The sequence below is a fragment of the Echeneis naucrates genome, chromosome 20, assembly GCF_900963305.1.
Source record: "Echeneis naucrates chromosome 20, fEcheNa1.1, whole genome shotgun sequence".
NCBI classification, from domain to species: domain Eukaryota; kingdom Metazoa; phylum Chordata; class Actinopteri; order Carangiformes; family Echeneidae; genus Echeneis; species Echeneis naucrates.
In genome coordinates, this window is record NC_042530.1 from 17016816 (window position 1) to 17038257 (window position 21442).

General features: G+C 41.3%; 2 protein-coding genes across 2 annotated transcripts; one reads left to right on the top strand and one right to left on the bottom strand.

Annotated features, from left to right (window-relative positions):
* Positions 1–156: 156 nt before the first annotated feature.
* Positions 157–9505, bottom strand: LOC115060909 (copine-3-like). Its single transcript, XM_029529060.1, has 16 exons — positions 9401–9505; positions 8851–9011; positions 8550–8729; positions 8378–8452; positions 7748–7819; positions 7555–7632; positions 7382–7471; positions 6705–6803; positions 6532–6615; positions 6351–6410; positions 5941–6074; positions 4841–4895; positions 4498–4549; positions 4263–4396; positions 2621–2854; positions 157–593 (listed from the first exon to the last, which is right to left on the bottom strand). The coding sequence occupies exons 2-16, from the start codon at positions 8995–8997 to the stop codon at positions 474–476; spliced, it is 1614 nt and encodes a 537-aa protein (XP_029384920.1). The 5' UTR covers positions 8998–9011; positions 9401–9505; the 3' UTR covers positions 157–473.
* Positions 9506–9823: 318 nt separating this feature from the next.
* Positions 9824–21421, top strand: rmdn1 (regulator of microtubule dynamics 1). The gene is made up of 11 exons (XM_029529061.1): positions 9824–10035; positions 10173–10345; positions 10592–10697; positions 12086–12170; positions 12282–12441; positions 12577–12666; positions 12751–12806; positions 20352–20439; positions 20539–20569; positions 20650–20783; positions 20888–21421. Exons 2-11 carry the CDS (start codon positions 10229–10231, stop codon positions 20927–20929), a joined length of 909 nt encoding a protein of 302 aa, XP_029384921.1. The 5' UTR covers positions 9824–10035; positions 10173–10228; the 3' UTR covers positions 20930–21421.
* The last annotated feature ends 21 nt before the right edge of the window (positions 21422–21442 follow it).

Genomic DNA, 21442 nt, shown 5'->3' on the forward strand with positions numbered 1-21442 from the left:
AAAAAAAGTAGGGCACATATCTGTGTAACAGCAGAAAAAAATTGAATACTGAGGACAAAAAAAAACATTAAAAAAAACATAGAAATGTATAAGAAATATTATTTAGTCAATAAAGGCACATTAACATGTCAAGTTATAAGTTTTTAAGCACAGAGTTCAATTTGACTGCTTTTATTTTGATTGCTTGGTTTCCTGGACTGCAAGGGATTGAGTTCTTTTATGAACTTCATATTTCATATATCATATTTGAAAAAACACAAATCCCAAGTGTGGATTTTTCATTAATATACATTTCTTTATTATCATTAAGATGAATTCATTTTATTTTACCCAGTGTTTGCTGCATAAGTTGTAAAGAACAACCTTTGGCTCTGACTTGTCCCATTCCATAAAAAAAAAAAAAATGCAGACAGACATAGGAGATACAAGCAAGCAAAAAATCTAATCATATTGGGATTTATTATCCCACTATTCTAGGACGGCTCAGACACACTGGACATATTAGGAGGTTTCAGCTTGTAAGAATTGAAGTAGGAAGCAACTTGATCAGGAAGCTCTGCCAAGACGCTCTGGGTGAGGGCCATGCTGTTGCCCTACAAAAAATATCACAAGGTAAAGTGCTAGATTAGGGTCCATCCCAAAACCCACATCTGCATTATTTGCAGTTGCATTGTTTTTTATTAGACATGTTCTTATCATTCCCACATACAAATATGCTGCAGATAGCACAATCTAGCTCAGATGAGTTGTTGGAACAAACAAGCATCACTCATACAGTACTAGAGCTCCTACTAGATAACAGCAGCAGCACATACAGAGGCTGAGAGGATATCGAAGCAGGATTTACACACTTTATAGAAAACACAGAATCTATTTTATTTTGTTGTTGTTTGTTTGTTTGTTTCTCTTAAAGATTGATCAGAGGAGCTCATTATTAACATGAAACGGTGATTGCAGTGACTAACTTGCTTGTAGTCTTGGGTGTGAGCATTAATATTTCATGCAAATTGGGTAAAATAAGTATTGAATACATCATTTTTCACAGTTTATGTATTTCTAAAGGTGCTATTGACATGGAATTTTCACAATATGTCAGTATCATCCTGGGTAATCCACACATGCACAGAAATCAAAATAGATTCCATAAATTAAGTTATGTGTAATAATTTAAAATGACACTGGGAAAAAGTATTGAATGGATGAGGAAAGGGAGGGCAGCACGACGGCACAGCGCTTACAGCTTAGCGCTGTTACCTCACAGCAAGAAGGGCTTAGTTTTGATACCCAGGCCTGGGGCCTTTGCCTGCATAGGTCTCCTCCCACAGTCCAAAGACATGCCTGCTAAAATTGCCCATATATCTGAGTGTCAGTGGCTGTTCATCTGTGTTTGTCTCTTTGTGTTGACCCTGATATGTACTTTGCTTTTGCTGGGATTGGCTCCAGCACCCCTTTTGACCTGGAAATGGATAAGCAGCAGAAAATGAGAGTGAGAGAAGAAAGGGAACTACAGAATGGCAGGGAAAGCCAGGACACGTGCTAAAATCTATCATTAATAAGAAAGCGATCCTGCATCTTGTCAGTGCAACTTAATATCAGATGATTCAGACCCAATTGATGGGGAATAAAAGTAGTCTCATCTGTGTCACAGAAGAAACATCTCATTATGAGTCAGAACAAAAAGCTCTCAAGACATTTGTCATCCAATTATAGCAAAACATACTGATGACTTTCTAAACTTCAATGTTCCAGTCAGTAATGTTGGGGCCATAATCGGAAAGTAGAAAGAAGATAATTTCAACATAAACTTGCCACGACAAGGAGCTCATGACAAGATTTTTGGCAGAGGGGTGAAAAGAATTATCAGAAGAGATCCAGAAAGACCTGGAACCCTAACTTTTTGAAAGAAAATAACAAGTAATGCACTCATACAACATGGTCTTTTTGCATGCTTGTTATGTAAGACTCTATTGTTGTTTTGCACATTTCAAAGGGTAACGGAAAATGCACATAATGATCCCAAACACACAGGCAAGGAAACTCTCAATTGGTTTCAAAGAAAATACACCTGCTAGAATGGCCCGGCCAATCACCTGACTTAAATCCATCAGAAAATCAGTGGAAAGAAGTGAAGATCAGAGATCATAGAAGAGGCCCACAGAACCTTCAAAATTCAAAGAGTGTTTGTGTGAAAGAATGGGCCACACTTACCTGAGCAATGCATGTGACTAGTTTCTCCATGCAGAAGGAATTTTGAAACTGTCATTATCAACAAAGGCTTTTGTATGAAATAAATTTCAGTACACCTGTTTAGTACTTTTCCCTGTGCTATTTGGTTATATTGCACATAATCTGTTTTGGTTTGGATTACTTGGGTTTTTACTGATATCTGGTGGAAATTTCATGTCAATGGCACCTTTTAGAAATATATTTATTGAGGAAAAAATTGTGTCATGCTCAAAACTTATTTTGTCTATCTAGTGATAGACTGGTGACCTGTTCAGGCAAATCAGAGTGGAATGAGGAATGATATACATGATGATATATGAGTAATTCTCCTCATTAAATTCAGTACATACATTATGTCGGTCCTGACAGTAAGAAGATGTGGACCACTGCTTACTTGGAAATCTCTGAAGGGCACAAACTGGACGATATCTCTTGAGGCAACGTCACCATTGGGTGAACGCAGTAGTTTGTCATCACTGTCAAGGAACTCCATGGCGCTGAAGTCCTCCCCACCCACACCCACTATAATGATTGACATAGGCAAACGAGAGGCTTCCACAATGGCACTGCATGTCTGGTCCATGTCAGTGATAACTCCATCAGTTATGATGAGCAGCACATAATATTGCTGCAGGTGGAAACAAAAGAAAGAACAAGAATATGAACATCAGACTTCTTTGACCAGCTTCAGTAGTAGCTTAGAATATCTTGTTCTTAGTTTAATTCAAAACATAGGCTGTGTGTTGGATAACATACATTTTCTGTAATTTTATGTTTATTGGCTGTTTCTAGAGCTCCTTAAAGAGAGGAGATATAAAAGTATAATTTCTTATGGATACCAACAGTTGAGAAAGAACACTGGAGAAATAAAAATAGGGGACCTTCAATTCCCCTTTGATCTAGACCTGTAATCAACATTTTCAATGAATTGGGAGTTAACCATACTACACACTCTCTGAACATCAGTGATGTTCTCTGACAAAATGTATAACAGGAAATATAATAGGGGTGTAAAGGTATGTGTATTACCCCCAAATCATTCAGGACAAATACACACATGTACCAAACGTGCTGAAAACATTGCCACGCTAAAGCAAAGTAGAACTATACACCACTCTTAGTTTTTTTTTTTTTTATGGGTGACGGAACACTATCGTAAAGCCATATATGTTGTTGTCGAGCCATCCTAGCAACCTTGTTTAGCAGGGAGCACAGCCCAGTCTCACTGATCTTGGAAATTTGAGTTTTGAGTTTTGTTTATTTTATTACTTATTTTACTTTTTCTACGTAGACCCAGGTATGTAAAAAGAACCATATTTTGTTCAGGCTGTTATACATTGTGTTATGTTTAATGTTTTCACTGTTTTATGTTTTAAATTGGACAAGATTATGCTGTTTTTTTTTTTTGCATTTAACTGTAGTCTAAATGTACCGAACACTGATTTCAAAACCGAGGTACATGCCAAACTGTAACTTTAGAATACAATTACACCCCTAAAATTTAAGTAAGAAAGAATTATACCATGTTCCTCCAACACCTGCTGGTCCCATATCTTCATGAATTCTGTACTACAGCTCAACTCCATGAACTTCATGCAGCAACATGTTCCTGCCTATCCGCCCCCCCCAATGCCTCTCTCTCTCTCTCTCTAACCCTAACCCTCTCTCAACCCAATCGTTTGGGGCAGATGGCCGCCCCCCCTGAGCCTGGTTCTGCCTGAGGTTTCTGCCTCTTAAAGGAAGTTTTTCCTTGCCACTGTCACCAAGTGCTTGCTCATCGGGGGATCTGTTGGGTCTCTTGAAATAATTTTATAAAGAGTTTGGTCTAGACCTGCTCTATATGTAAAGTGCCTTGATGTAACTTTGTTATGATTTGGTGCTATACAAATAAATGTGATTTGATTTCATTTGAATTAAATCTAACACCATGTGTTGCTGAAATGGCAATGAAAAAAAAGTGAAACTGTTCGGTGTGATGTATTGCTGTAAAAAGAGATTAGTCAATCTATTTGATTCAGAATTTGCTTGTTACTTACTGACGCCCTACTTTGCTGAAGAGCTTGTCTGGCAAAGCAGGCAACATGTCTGATGACAGGAGAAAAGTTTGTGGGACCCCAGAGCTTCAACAGGGGTAGACACTGCTGGTATGCCTGCACCACACCCTCTATGCCTGCAAAACCCACACACAAACATGCAGGTAAAGGTAATCCGGCATAACATGGTATAATTTAATTGTAGGCAAACACAGTCCTGTGAAATGTTTAAACCTACCGGAACAAAATGGATTTGCTGGATTGAAATTGATAGGAAACTCATGAGAAACCTGTAAACATGATACATAAATTGATACTATTATAAAATACAGTCTGACAATTTTACACCCCCCTGTAGATTGAAAAAACACAGACTCTTATTACTCCTGCATCCCTCACTGTTGATCCTGCCGGAAGCCTTAAGTCTAAGTGAATTAATCATTTCATGGCTCAGTTCATAAGAACACAACTCATTAAGCTTAACTGTTTTATCACTAACCAGTCAAGTAAATGATGAAACATGCCATCATAATGTCTGTTCAAGGAAAGCATTTTAATTGTTTCCTTGGGATTTTTCATACCTGCCAGGAAGGAGGGACCTGGGCTCCAAAACCAAAGACAGGAAACATCTTGTTACTTCATGAGCAGGAAGACAAATAAAGGTGTCAGAGACTGTATAGGAAAATGGACATAAACACTAGCTGTAAGGTGAAGCCAATACTGAAGAGCCTTAAACTTGCATCAGTAGGTTTAAGGCTCCATTGACTTCACTGATTTTAAATAGATCTTAGATTGTATTGAAGTTTGTGGGGAAATTACCCTATTTGTCACTTCATTTATTAGCTCAATCAATGCTTTCCAAAGAAGTTCATTGCCTCAGTCTCTAGTTTCAAGTCTTCAATAACCTGGATGTTTTTCATTTTAAAATTATAAAATTTAGAGGAAAATTTACCATAAAGCAGGGTATTATTTGGAGGTGTGGCTACTGTGGGAGAGAAAATCAAGTAAAGCACAGAGAATGTTAGATCCACCCCGTAGCCTACCCACATGCCTGAGTCAGTCTACTTCCTGAGGAAGCTCAGGTCTCTCAGTGTCTGCTCAATGTAATTTATCAGACTGTTTATGGTCTGAGTCTGCTGATGCTGTAGGACTTAGCTGAGGACAGAACTTTGCCAAACTGCTGAAAAACATGGTGAATATTTGTGTTTGTCTTTTATGTCTTTTTTCCCTTGCATTTTATTGTTTCAGCTAGTTACATTTTATCATATGCTTCCTGATATCTATCTATTTTGCACCCACTAACAATGACTTTATTAGTTTACACACAGCATTAGCAGTTTGTAATTTGATTGGCTGGACTGACTGAACAATGTTCGAACAAGTGGCCCTATCATTGTGAAAAACCTGATGAAAAGTGATCAAAATCCAGTGGACTCTGGGAACCTCTGAAAAGTATTTGATGTTTTTTCAGAACTACTTGTTCTGTGTTCTTACCTTTTGTCCCTTTCAAAAGGAGAATTTTGCACACAAGAAACGTCCTTTTTTTTTTTTTTTTAATTAAATCAGTAGAATAGCGCAGACTACACTGGAGGCGTAAAAAAAAATTGTTCCTTTAGAAAGCCTTGTCTTACAGAGACTCCAGGTTAGTGCTCATATATGCCGGTGCAGAGTTTGGGTTTACCTGTCATAGTCCTGGATGACGTTACCCACCGCCCAGATGGCTGTCAGGTATTCATTGTAGCCCTCAGGGTTGATGTAGTGGAGGGAATGGGGAGACTTCGGATCCCCGTTAGAGCCTGTGAAGTCAATGGCAATCTGGACCACACCCAGAAAAAAATTGGAGTCAAAATCAAATCAAATTCATTTCAATAGCGCCAAATCATAACAAAGTTACTTCAAGGCACTTCACACATAGAGCAGGTCTGCATCAAACTCTTTATGGAGTTGTTAAAGAGACCCAGCTTATCCCTAGAGGGAACATCTCAGTAATCAAAACCAAAGGAGAAACCAGAAACAATCAATAATTATAATGAACTGAAACATGTGAGGAGAGAGTAAATGAAAGTAGGAAATTATTCACATCAAACTTACTGTGAAGTTGATCTGACAACCCCCCATAATATAATCCAGGAAGGAATACTCCTTCACCACCTGGAGGAGTAAAAAGCATTCATTATATCTGGTTGTTCAGATAAAAATAAAGAACAGATGAGGCTGTGCAGCAGCTCACCCAGAAAACATGCTTATAGACAGATTCAGTTTGACTCATTACCTGACAGCGCTTGATACAAAGGACGCCAGAATTTTTGTAGTTTTTCTTCTTTAACTTGTTTGCATTAATGCACTCAAACTCAGCCTGCCGGAAAGAACATAGATTTATTATATATTTCTGCCAGTTGAAGGATAACTAATAAACTTTATTGGACTTGCACATAAAAGGCTCACCGGGGAAATGTGTGTTCCCGTTTGCAGTTCTGCAAGAGTGCTTTTAAAAGTGCCAATGAGATCATGGGAGCCATTGACACGATGGTCATAACAGTCAACCTGTGGACAAACAGAGACAACACTTTCTTTACCGCCATGACTAGTGACTGATGTTCATATTCATCTTAAAATAGATTTCCATTTGAATTATAGAACAGTATTAATAAATATATGTTCACGGTTAGTTTTGTCACTGAAAAAATTGTCTTCCTAAAGCTTCTTTTTCCTACAAGTTTCTTCGTGCAAATGATGCAAAACTAAGAATAAATTACAAAGCTCACACCTCACATGTGCAAGTAACATTTAAATTTTAATTTAAAACAAAACTGTGTAGCTTAAAAAACACAAAAAACGCACACCGTCACGTTGTGATGTCATTATCGCACATGCACAAAAACATCACGTACCCAGCCAGGTCACAAGCGCTCATCTGTTTTAAGGAGATTTTTAAATGGGAGGAAAAAAAGGCAATAATAAAATTAATTGTTAGTATGTTAGGGTAGTGCTATCAATCATGCCAACAAAATATCAAAACAAAGAAGTGTACAATTTTAAACAACTCAGAGCAGTTTTCAGGGGGCAGTTTAAAGAAAACAACTTGGGCTGCATTTACAGGATAAACTGATTGAAACGTTTACCTTTATGGGATTCTCTACATCTCCTCCACAGAGGGATCGCAATGAGATGCGGAAAGGTCTCCATGTTGGGTTTAGGTTGTTGTACACAACCTGCAAAATCAGACTACCATAAACCACAGTTCTATGAGGACTTAAAGAGCTAGCATGTAAATGAGCTATTGGTGTATCTGTACCTCTGTCCTGTGAGCCAGCTGCCATCCAGTCTCTGTCTGCTTGTAGAACTCCAGAAAGGGGTCTGACCACCACAAAAACTGAACAACCATATGTAATCAATAATTTACACCATTTAAAGTTCTGGAAAGCTCATCAAAAGGTAGTGGAAATTATAAAGATCCACAATGACAGATCAAAGATGACCTCGAGTACCTTTTTGTCCAGCCGGCGACCTGACACCTCAAACTCTGCCACTCTGGTGTCTGTGATTTCTTCAGCACAGATCTAATAGGGAAAAGGCACTGAAAATGATCATTTCAACCCTGTACTTTTCTGTCTCATGACATGATTTTTGACCAGACCGGCAGTTTGACAATCTGGGCTGAATATGTGTATATAGCTAGACACAGGTGTGTGCCCCTTAAAAATATGTCCCACTAGTTCATAAGGACTATGGCTCCCTTCTCGACACATCTTAAGGACATAAAGCAAACAGGAAGCACCTCACTACAGGTTGAAGCAGTAAAAAGTACGTTAGTAAAAAAATTTTAATTTTGTTTGATTTTAATTTATAGTTTTTATAAATTTTAGAAACTTTGCCATCATGATTTATTGAGTGTACATTTTAAGCAAGAAAATTACATGCTATTACATCTACAATGTAAGTTGCAAAGCATGGTCTGAATACGTATGTGTGTAGAGTGAAAGTTCTGAGAGCAATCAGCAGTTCAGTGTCTCCAGTGTGTCTATATCCACAAATATTCAGTACCTCAGTCCCAGCTAGAGCATGGCTCATCACTTCTACATATCTTTTAGGAAGAACAGAGAGGCGAGTCCACTCACTGTGATGGTCCCACGGCCTGCAGGCCTTTTATCTTTAAGCAACAAACCCCGAGTTATCTGCTTGCTGGAAACAATCTGGACACAAAACATCAACAGCAGTGTCATGTAACAATACAAAGGTGGAGGAGCCACTTAGGTTTGATGGTAAAACTACTGTTAAGGTGATGCTCACCTGGCCCAGAGTGCATTCAAGCTCTCCCAGAAAATCATCATCACCCAGGTCATAAGTGTCATTGTCAATATCATACACACAAAACTTCAGGCTCTGCACCATCTCGAAATAGTAGTCAATGACAAACTTCTTGGCAAACTTTGGATTCAGGCAGTTCAGGATCATTTCAGTGCGCCCAAACTAAGGGACATAGAGAAAGCAGACATAAGTAAGATCACAAAGGCAGGCTGAGGTTAAATCAGAAACTAAATTATAAGGAGCTGGTCCACTAGGAAATCTTCTACCATGACTTTATACAGACCTCATACCACTGGGAGCCTGAAGATCTAATGTACATAGCACAGAGAGGGTCAGACTTGGAGAAGACATCCATGTCCATGAGGTTTTCACAGGAGATGGTCAGCTCCACCTTAGTGGCAAAGTGGGTGGCTCCTGATGCTGAGGCCATGACAACTTGTAGCACTAAGATGATCACACAGACACACACTCGCTGATTCAAAAATAGTGTCAGACAGACATGTAAAATATTTCTGCTGCCTTACATTTTAACTGTGCAACACTAACAAATAACCAAGAAAACATATTTTTACAAATAACACAGCTCTAATAGGCCAGAGTCTGTATTAGGTGGCACTGAAGCACAAGAGACTTGAACATAAAAGGGTGTGGTTTTAATTCTATGAACCGCCTGTTAATAATCGAAGTGAACACAGAGCTGCGCTAGGACAAAACTCAGTGAGGTGTTTGGTGGATGTGGCGCCTTGGGACCAACCTAACACCTCAACTTCCAACATTCACCTCAGGTTCACCTCTTCCTGTGTCTTAATCAAAGTTAACACAGACGTTCTTACCTGTTTGTTCGACCGAGTTCGGTTGGAAATAAGATTTATCTGACAAGAACAGCTGGGGTACCGGGGCGGAGCTACCACCCTGCACCACCTCGCTGACGCCTCTTTCGGGAAGCTCTGCTGTCAACCGGAAAGACGACTGCTGGATGACGTAATTTGGTCACGTGACGATGGCGGTCCATCCTAAATTACTCAATTAGTAGTTGTCACAGTGACGGTAATTTTTTGGGTGAGGGTCTATGGGCCTTACGTTTTTATTTAATTTTTTATTTATAGAAAAAAAAAATACAGTCTACGACCTTTGCATTACACCCCCGCAACAGATCAGTGTCATTGCAGCGGATCTCTCACGACAGTTTTGTGTTCCTAGTCGGAACACTAGGACTTCCTGGGGTGTGTTCAAGAAAAAGTCCTTTAGCGTCTGAAGACCACGGCGTCTTAGCTTCAGTTTAGATGCTACTTTCTGGCAGTTTGTCTTTTAATAACCCCCTTGTGAACATTCTTACAGTTTAATTAAAGCAGATGCTCATTCATTAAATACGAACACACACACAGGCAAGCCCGCATGTGATATGTATGTGAGGTTGTTCTAAGAGTATATTGAACAGAACTGGATAAAATGATCATTGTAATTAAATGTAAGTATGTTGAAAATGACGATTCCTGTAGCTACATCTCATTAAGGTTAATTGCATTATTACATGACTCATAATATCGGGCCATTTAATATAAAGTCTTGTCTGAGCACGCTCTTGAACGCTCCCTACTTGTACAGTTAAAAATTAGTGATTCTGCGGTAACTCCTTATTGAGCGGCTGCCTGTTCGACTCGATGGCACTGAAGTCGTTGATATGGCTCCTGGCCCGGACTTGCCCCCGTGGCTCCGGACTCAAGCGGACCAGCCGGCTCTACTGGGCATCTTCTTCGAGGCACACTGCAGCTCTGACCGTAAATATCAGCCGTTGTTTTAATGCATGGAGCCGTGCAGCTGCTGTAGAGGGGAGTTGGGGTTATTGAGCTTGTGTAGGTGAAAGGGCAGCGGCTTCAACCCTGACACTGATTCATCTGTGTGTATAAAGTCTGAGCCGTGCGATGGCCTCGACTCCCGGGCCGGTTACCTACGGTCGCCTTACACCGATCACTGTGAATAACAAACAGCCAGGACTTACTGTCAACGCTTTATCCTGTTTGCAGGGCGGAGGAGTTGCTGTCCTCCTCGGGCTCCCAGCTCTTTCTTGCATGGGGTATGGAGTTTATCGTCGGATTCAGAGTTCAGCCGTGATCCATGCTGTTGGAAAAGGTAGTTGTCCGCTGCGGGAGTGTTGAAATTAAGATTTCAAACGTGTTTGTTTTCACAGACGCTTTGTACTGATGCTCTCACATCCAAAACACGGTCACACTCAAGTGACCACAGCACTGGACCCACATGTCAAGATCATCTTATTACAGGAACAGAAACTGTCAATAACAATAGGCAATGTTATAATATGGATCCCCGCTATTTGTTTAATTTATTTAGCACAAATTATTGGAATGTGCTGCTTCCCTGTGTCCTTCACATATGTTGCAGTTTCTTCAAGTGAAAGCAAAGCAGTTGAAGTAATGTAACTAATAGCCTACTGTTCATATTCATTAAACATTTAGTATACGTGAAGAACAGATCTAGAAACACATCAGCTCCACTTTTTTCCACATTAGACCATCTGTCCTCTCACCTCAGTCACCTCAGCTGTTCTAAATTCCTGGTGTCCTCTAGACAGGCCACAGTAATGCTGGTCCCAGATTGAAGTTATTAATTTAATCTGTTTTGAGATCAAACTAGCACAACAGTCTGCACAATTTTTGTATTCTGTTAGATTTGGGACCCAAATTTAAATGTTCTTACATCCCTATGTAAAAATGCACAACCAGATCCAGTCATAATCCACAAGGACCTAAATGCTCCATGCATACTCTACTCCTCACATCTGGACCTAAGTATGAACCAATTGGTTAAAGGTGAAAGGTCAGGGTCGCCTCACATAACCCCTGATTTGCACATGAAATATTTGAAGACCACTTTAACAGCTAGATTTTAGATATGGCACAAAATGACACTTGTACTGAAAAACAACCTGAATAGAGTTGGGTGTAAGAGGTGACAGAGGTCACAGACTCTTAGCTTACATAAAAATTAATAATTTATACAGAATTAAGAACATAAAATGTTTATAATGATAAAATGAACATTATACAAAGGTTGAAGTTGGACAATGTTTAACGCCTCCGACGATTACTGAGTGCTGTAACTCAGGGAGGAGAGTGAAGCCACACATCCTTCAATTTGACTGACTGGTTGAAGAAACCATTCACTCACTCTCACTCATTTATCTGTTTTGGCTCACGGGGTCGGGGCTGGAGCCAATCCAAGCCAACGCTCCAACAACTATGGACAGGTTGCCAGAACATAGAGACAGATTAACAACAATTCACATTCACCCTGATACCTACGGGCAATTACAGTCACCAGTTAACCTAGACCTTCATGTCTTTGGACTGTGGGAGGAAACCGGAGTAAGGGTAGAACATGCAAACTCCACAAAGAAAGGCACCAAGCCCAGATATTGAACTGACAGCCTTCTTGCTGTGAGGCGACTACAAAAGATTATATGTTTAGTAAATTTGCAGTTGTGTCCTGTGTCTGTGCAGACGAGGTCCTGGAGCAGGCTGACTACCTGTACAGCTGTGCTGAGACAGAGAAGCTCTACCTGCTGCTGCTGCAGCACAAGGACAGGTCAGGAAATGCTTATTGACACTGCTACTCTCTCTGACTCATTGAGATATTTTCTCGCTGCCACTAGAGGGCACCAAAGTAAAACAATAAATCCACACTGTCTGTTTTCAGTGATGATGCAGAGTTCCTGTGGCGGCTGGCCCGGGCTTCTCGCGACATGTCCCTCCTGCCTGGAATGGAAGCCAAACGGAAGGAGCACCTGACGTTTGAGGCCTTTGAATATGCCAAGAGGGCACTGGAGAAAGATGACAAGTGTTTTGCAGCACACAAGGTAAGACTTTGGCTTCAGTGTTTGTGTTGTCCTTTTCGTGAAAAATTAAATGAAGAACTTGGCAGAATGTTTATCAGGTCATGACAGTGTGGCATGTGTATACAGAGCTGTAAAACTCCTAATCTCTTAATGTAGTGGTATGCTGTGTGTCTCAGCGACATCGGGGATTACAAGGGAGTCAAAGTGAAAATAGGAAATTCGTACAGAATCAGAGAACATCTAGAGGTGAGCGGACAATTGTGTCCATGCGTTACCCCTTTGTCACACTGAACTATGCCCTGAAGTCAAACATGTTTCTTTTTCCCCCAGAAAGCAATTGAACTCAACCCCAAAGATGCCACTTCGTTACACATCCTGGGTTACTGGTGAGACCGGTCTCTAACATGTCTGCTTTAGTTCTGACAGCTCCCTACTGCCTCCAACACTGTGCAGAGGCTCAGGGAACTGGAATAGGTTTGTTGGTGTAGGACAGCAGTGAAGAGTAAGATGTGTTGGTAGAAATATTACAGTTGCTAGGTAGGGTGGGAGGCATTGCCCTTCCTCCACTTGATGTAACGCTCCCCCCTCACACTGGGTGTCTCTATGACCCCCGTAGCTTGGCTCTGGCCTGCTCCTCTGAGTAGCAGCAGTTCTTGCAGTCAGCAGGCAGCAGTTGCACTCGTCCTCAATCCAAATCACTCCTTGAGCTGTCCCAAGCTCTGAACAAGATGTCCCCCCCATGTCAGTCATTTGATTGATCTTTCTGCCTGCTCCCCGTCATCTTTGCTGCCCTCCTGGCTGCTCCTAAATACAGAAAAGAGAGTGTCCCCCCCACCCACACTGTGGCCAAATGAACCCCTTTGCCTTCAATCAGGGGGAGGTGTGTCAGTCAGGGTGACACACACCACCACTCACTGCCACCAGCTGTAATGCTACACAGGAAGCGATGTGTTTTCTTGAGTAATAATGATCAGAAACATCCGTGTCCATCATCCACTGGGACCTGCACACATCGACTCATGTTTTAGTCCATCCTGCAACAGTTTTTCATCTAATGAAGAAATACATGCAAATATTCACTGCTTAACCATTTAATCCCCGACAAACCTCACAGCAACAATTTGACCCACTGGGTCTCACCATGGCAAAAATGCTAATAGGAGCAACTTCAATATCAGATCATTTAGCCATGTTCAACACCGACAACACCACCCATGGAGTTTCACCCTGGGAAGTCCAGAACATATGACACTGACATTATAAGGTCACACAGGTTTGAATAAAAGGACAAGGTGTAGTATACCAAAATAAAATCAAAAGTTTTCGTTAACAAGTATTAAAAGGTTACAAAGGGATAAAATATATGTTGACCATAGGAAGGAGGTTTCACAATTATTACAGCCCCTGAGGGAAGGGACCCTGGAAATTGGGTTGCTAACTTCTCTCACAGTGGCTGAGCTGGGGATTCAGAGCCAGGGAGGCTGGCTGACCAAAAACGGGGCAACACAAAACACCTCTTGTGAACAACCTACACACGACGATATGTCAACTACGAAGTGCAAAAACCACCACCGGGGGAATCGCCAGCCACCTGCTCCTGTGTGCAGAGAGAGGTAGAGAACAGGATTAGATGGACCTCAGTGGCAGGGGACATGTATGTCAACCCTAGTAAAGTGCCCCACCGCGACTGGTCTAACTAGGGAATTTAACAAAATGAAAGAAAAGCAAACCAAAAAAAAAAAACAAAAAACAATAAAATATAAGCAGTATAAGGAAAAATCTTTTATTAAAAGATTAACATGAAGTTGACAAAATAAATTTCAAGAATTGGAATAACAACAAAAATAAATACTATGGGATGATTAGATAAAAATATACATAAACTATACTGAATCTAGGGGTTAAGAAATATATCAAAACATATCGGGTTACATTAATGTGGTGCTATTTTCAGAGGGTGGAGGAGATAACTGCACTGCATCCAAAAAACAAATAAAAACAAAAACTGCAAGCAGCAATGAACAAGTGAGCAATTCGGAGCCCCTGGACTGGCCCCCAACCAACTTCCTTTTAACTTGAAAAGTTTTAATGGGAGTGTCCACTATGTGGCACCAGAGAACTTCCACCAATTTGATGTCATGTCATGTTGCGGCGTAGGATGTAGAACACAGCCTGTAAATATCATGTAAATCTGATGATGTTTGTGTTATTAGACTGACTTCCTGTGTCCAGGAGGTGGCGCGCTGTGTGTGTGACTCAGTATTGACACAGATGTTCAGGGCAGGAGTCTTATGTGTGCAATATTTGGGGAAGATTGGACAATGTATGTTAGAAATACAAGGACTTCCTCTGTTATAGTGACACATCAATTTTGCCACAATTGTCACAGCCAACAGGTACAGATGAAAAATAATTTGATGACTTCATCTTCAATGTCTTGAAATGAAACTGAGTGCATGTGAACTCATTTGACTCATTTGCTGACTTCTTCTATCCAGTAGGTGGCACTTTCCAAGTGACTCAGTAATAACCGATCGGAGTGTTCTGGGAGGGGTCATGCATGGTGAATTTGGGGCATATTGGACGATGTATGCTCGTGTAATGAGGACTTCCTCTCTTATGGCGACTCATCAAAATTGAGGCCATACCATGTTCTTCTGGAATAATGGGCAGAAAAGATTTCAATATTTTTTTATCTTCAAGGTGATATTGATTGAGTGTGAAGTCATTTGGATTACATTTTTAGGAGGAAGCTCAATTTATCTGAGGTGTGGTCTTTGAGAGTGACTTCTTGTGTCCAGTAGGTGGTGCTCTGATCCTGACTCAATATATAGAAATGCTCCGGGCGGGACTCTTATTTCATTTTGTGAACTTGGACCTGTTTGGACTATGTTTGCTGGAGTTGAAGACTGAAGACTTCCTTTTTTATGACGAAGCCCCAAAACTCGCTGCACTGCCACACCAAGCAGGGAATAAGGGTAATAAATAATTAGAATAATAATTAGAGAGATTTTGATCATTTTACATCTTAATAGTCTTGAGTTGATATTCAACGAACATTAAGTCATGTGGATGAAAACTGTAGAAGGAGCTTGTTAAAGTACGAAAATCGCTCAAAAAAAAAAAAAAAAAAAAATCTCAAAATGGCCAACTTCCTGTTGGACTGAATGTATGGGTCCTTGAGACTTATTTGTGCAGCTCGTCATTATGCATATGTGCACCAATTTTCATCCATATGTGAGGGGCTCAACAAAAGATGGCGCTGTGGTGCCATTTTTTTTAACGTACATTTCTGCAACCAATAAAATACAGAAATTTCCCCTATTCCCGCATTTTCTGCCTGAATCAGGAGTTTTGGGGCAAGTCCCTACAGATGCAATAAGACGATTGCACTGTCAAGTGCATGGGCAAAAAAAAGGCAAATATAAGATAGTGGATGAAGCTAGACTGGGAAATGATGGGGATGGAACAGCAACAGCACCAAAGCTGTCTTTCCATCCAAGATGGTGGCACGATCACATGCAGTGGTTGCTCTCTGTGCCAAGAAAAACTGTGTTTTCGTGTTTAATGTTTAATATTTAATGTATGTCGATTATGTCATGGACACCAGGACCGTCACTGTTAGGGCCAATCAAAAACTATGGCTTAACGGTGAGGTCTACAGGCTCCTGAGGATGAGGAATGCTGCCTTCAGAGCTGGAGACAAGATGGGCCTGAGAACAGCAAGGGCCAACTTGTCAGAAATCATGCATCAGAGATGCAAAGAGACGGTACTCCAGGAGGGTTGCTCATCGCTTCAGTTGACAGCAGAGACATGCGGAGCCTGTGGCAGGGGATACAGACCATTATGGACTATAAACCCACACCACAGACCACCAACACCTTCACCACTCCGCCGAATGAGCTGAACAACTTCTTCAGCCATTTCGAGGTGCACAGAAGACCCCTCCCCCTCTTGGCGACCAGGTGCTGACAATGTCCCTGGTTAGCGTGAGAAGATTCCTCAGCAGGATGACAACATCCCTGGTCGCATACTAAGACTGTGCCAAGGAACTCACAGAAGTCTTCACGGACATCTTCAACACTTCACTCTCCCCGCATGGCTCAAAGCCTCCACCATCATTAAGGTCTCAAAGAAGTCATCTCAATCCTGCTACAATGACTGCTGTCAAGTAGCACTCACTCCCATCCTCATGAGGTGCTTTGATCAACTAGTCAAGCAACATATCAAGGCCCAATCCCAATGTTCACCCTACTCACAACCACTAGCCCTCACTCACTACCCCTTCACCCTTGAAAGGAAGCCACAAGGGGTAGGGCTTTGTAATATTCCCTAGGAATTGGGACACCACTTGCTATGTCACTGTGTAGTTTACATTCGGGCATGCGAGCAATGGTGTAGTCCCAGCAGCAACATGGAGTCTATGGTTGCAATGGTTTTTTTTTTTTTTAGCATTCATCATGCTTCGGATGATAAATGAACTGAGAGGTACACGAAGAAGAATACACCTTCAACGTCTGTCTCTTGTGAATTCTTTGTGGTTTTTCTTCTCCGCCTTCTCCACATCCTCTTGCTCTCTGGAGGTCGCCATTGTTGATTGATTCAGTATTCAAATGATGAGTTAAAGCATTCTTGGAAATTTTGACTGGCCCTTCCTCGGAAAGTTAGCATCTGAAAACCCTCAATCTGGAAGGTTAGATTCATAGCCCCTACCCCTCATTACGGCCCTTACCTCTACATGGAAAAAAGAAGGAATTGGGACACCACTACCCTCACAGGAACATGCAAAATTTAGGGGTAGGTGGTGTCCAGGTGCCCACGTGTTTCAAGAACAATAATCTAACCCTGATGAAAGGCCACACCCAGCACACTCCTCTGATCATCAGTGGTGCTACTGTGGAAAGGGTGAGCAACTACAGGTTCCTGGGTGTGCACATCACGTGTGCACATGACCTGTCCTGGACCACGAACACCGCATCACTGGCAGTAAAGCCCAACAGCTCTTCTACTTCCAGAGCCAGAGCCGCAGCCTCCATCATGTCCCTCTTCTACAGAGGCACCATCAAGAGTATCCTGCCTCACCCACAAAGCCCTCTGCATTGCAGATGACCCCACCCACCCGTCCCACAGCTTTTTCAGTCTGCTACCATCAGGCAGGAGACTGCAAGACCCGCAACTCCAACCCCCCCCCGCCTTTATGAATCCTGTCAACTGAATCCCCCCCAACACTGAAACCAGCGCATGCACACACACACACACACACACCTTGGATCAAACCGTTGAGCGTACACCTGCACCAGCTGTTTCCATGTGCACAATGGTTAATAGACGATATACATCTTAATTTCATATACTTTAACCTCTCCGTGCAGTCCCCCTAGTGGTTGGGACGCCGGCGTCCCAAACTAAAACATATGAAATGCGCGCTTCATACAGCGACAGTAGGCAGAGTTTAGTGTAAATTTCACTGCAGACGTTTTTAAACACACTTTCAGCGGCATGCACAAGAATTCTGACGTTTCTGTGTGTTTTATCATAGTTACTGAAAATGTGTCGGACAAGGGTCGGCAAGACAACAAGCGGCATCATGTCAACAACAAAGGGACTGTAAACATATGTGTACTATCTTTACCCCCTCTCTCTCACCTCCAAAAAAAAATAGAAACAACACCAAAGTGCAAAAATTTAGTTTATTTCCCAGTAAAGGTTTCAACAAGCCTGCTCACCAAAAACAAAAAAAGTTGCACGTCGTTTTCTTCGATCAAACCCCAACTGAAACATTGAATAAAACCTCAAGCTTGGCCTCATTTTAAAGCCGAAGATGTGCCCAACAATAATCCGCGGTTCAGTTTTATCCATCGTGTCCAGTTAATCGGACATTTTGTCTTTTTTCCCCTCTGGGCTAATGCTAATTTAAAGGTCCGTCAGACTGCACATCTACTACGCGCAGGCAGCGTCTCCTGTCAATCAACCAATCCTTTGTTTACTCTCCGCTCCGTGTCAACAAGAAAACAATGGACATTTCGACTAAAAGTGTGTTTTTACTGCCCCAAGTTCTAATCTAATTATGAAATTTATAATAAAAGACAGTACAGTAAATTTCATAAAGTCATTTTTCGAAGGTCTTTGTTTATTTCAGCCATCCCTGATAGTCGTGTGTTTACGTCTGGAGTCATAAAGCTTCAAAATAACAATATAAAACAGGCAAAAATAGGTCAAATTCAAATTTGGATAGGTTTTGGACACCATATATTCAGCCCTATAAATGCAATTTTCAAATGAATTTTACTTTTGTAACTGGTGTTCCTAAAAGCAGACATGTCTGTGATTGGCCCCAAAAAAGTTATCAGTTAAAAAAAATGTGTATATCACTGAAATCTTGCAGTGTGAATTTTAGCCAAAATGGACCATTTTGGATAGGTTTGGCACACTGGAGATCGCCAAGGGACACTGTTTGGTAAAAAAAAACTCTATAGTTCCTCAGTAGTTTTACCTATCAACCTAAAATTTGGTACACTTGGACCGTGGACAGGAAGCGTGTGAACCATATATATAAAATTCAACCTGTTTCATTGTGAAAATTTTGAGAGATCACTGTTTTCACAAAATATTTCTAACCCGTTTTTTATTTTTCCAAAAAAAAAAAAGTTTTTTCAAAGGCCCTATTTTTTAGGGAATGACTCAATTCAATATTTTAATTGATGTAAAGGTACAGATGTCTTCTTTCATTTAAGCCATCAGCCATAGTTCTGGGATTAGTACATCTGAAGTTGAAAACAGGCAGAAATTGCCAAAAAGGGGTAAAGGGGTTAAATAACTATATCTTTACATATACTGCTGTCTTTTTATAGTTAGCATATATGTGTGTGTGTGTGTGTGTACACACCCACACCCCTTTATTATTGCTATTGTTGCTGCTACACTGTGGGCCTCAGGGAGTACTTCACTTTCAATGTCTGTGTATGTCAGGTACCCATGGCATTGACAATAAAGCTGACTTTGACTGCATGACTTAGGCTGGCTGCCCCAGGACCAGTGGGCCGAGCTGAGGTGCAGGGTTAGGGTACCAGGAGAACCAGTGACGCTAGCTTCAGAGCCCACCAACCTCACTGACCCAAAGTCCGCTTTACTACAAGGCAGAAACAATATGGCTGTGGATAACGGTAGTAACCTTGTCACTGTTACCAAAACGTGCAAAGCGATAGGACAACTCACCTTAACCACAAAGGAGGGGTGTTTCTGATAATACGCCAGGCCACACAATCCTACTAACTGACCACTCAACTTTGCTGTAATGATGCTCCGTAGAAAACTCACCTTAACCACAAAGGAGAGATGCTCCCCATAACATTCCAAACAAGACATGGCAGGCGAAAGGCAGTGGCATCAGTTCGAGGTGCATGTTTCCCAAGGCAAGGCAGCATGTATTAAACCTCTGCCACCTGTGCTTGCAGGTAGCGCACAATCAACTGATTGTTTGCAGCCAGTGCTATTGGCCAGACCAAGAAAGGGGAGAGCTGGAAAAAAAAGATCTTATTACCACAAACCCAAACATTCACAGGAAGAACATGCAGTTTGCAAACAGAAAGGCTTCAGATTCTGGGGTCAAACCCACAATCTTCTTGCTGTGAGATGACAGTCCTAACCACTTCACTCAGTGTCACTGGAGCTGATTGAACTCTGGTTCTATGGAGCTGTTAGTTTGTAAGCTGCTACATTATCAGATAAGTCCATGGAGGAGGCGGCTGCAAATTAATAACCATGGATAGGAACATTCCTGCCTTTTAAACAGACAGCTTTAAAAATGTTTATGAGGAAGAAAATGCATTCAACATGTTAATTATAGTTGTGGAACACAGTGAGAAACAGCTTGTAAACAAAATCCACAGCAGTTTGAAGGGCCATTAAGGGAAATTTTCTTGTTTCTCAGGTGCTTTGCTTTTGCAGAGCTGCCGTGGTATCAACGCAAAGTGGCGACCATGATCTTCTCATCACCTCCTGTGTCCACATATGAGGAGGTGAGGGCTCCTTAGTCTTTCACTCATCCTTTGTTTAACTTCCTGCTGTTAAAACAGCCTCAGGTGGAGAACATAAAGTCCTGGTTTTGTCTCTCCCAGGCTCTGGGGTTCTTCCTGAAGGCTGAAGAAGGTAAAAGGCTGGATGCTGATGTCTGAGAGGAATAACATAAGGTTTCAAAAGCTTCAGTGTGAATGCGTTCTTTTTCTCAGTTGATCCTGACTTCTACAGTAAAAACCTGCTGATGCTGGGGAAGACCTACATGGGCCTAAAGGACAAGCAGAAAGCTCTTTTCTGGTTGACCAAAGCTAAAGATTACCGAGCTCGCACACTGGAAGACAAAGAGGTGACAGTGTTTAAATGAGTGAGATCACTGTACATCTTGTACATGCATAGCACAAGCTGATATGCAGGCACTAACTGTTTTATGCTCTATTTCGTCCTCTACAGGTCCACAAAGAAGCAGTTGACCTCCTGAAAAAGCTTGGTTGAATGCCCATTAACCAATAAGATGATTGAGGCCTTTCAGGAATTTGAAGCCATTTCTAATCCAATTTTTTTTTTGATTCTGTAATTATTAATCCAGCAGAGCAGTAAGTGACCTTCATGCCTTTGACAAAATAAGCAAACCATAAAGTTTGTAGTAAATTTGAAACCATAATACAAGAAGTAGAAAGCAACATCAGTCAGTCATTTATATTTTGTTTTCCGAAGAAATGTGACCAGCTTTGACTAAACTGTTCCTGGGATGTTGGTGTTGGCATTGGCATGTGAAGGGGCTGTGTTTCTGAGTGTGAACCTCACCGAAGTTTGTGCACTCAACCTCCTAGACACAAATGTGTCAAATTCAGACTCTTGGTGCTGCCAGAGTCACACTCTGCAAACTGATGGGACTAAAATGACTTAGAAGTAGCTGTAAATATGATCAAATACATTTGTTAAATATTTGTTCCAAAGGCAATTAAAAGAAAAATGAACGACCCAGTGCACCTCAGTTTACTATTA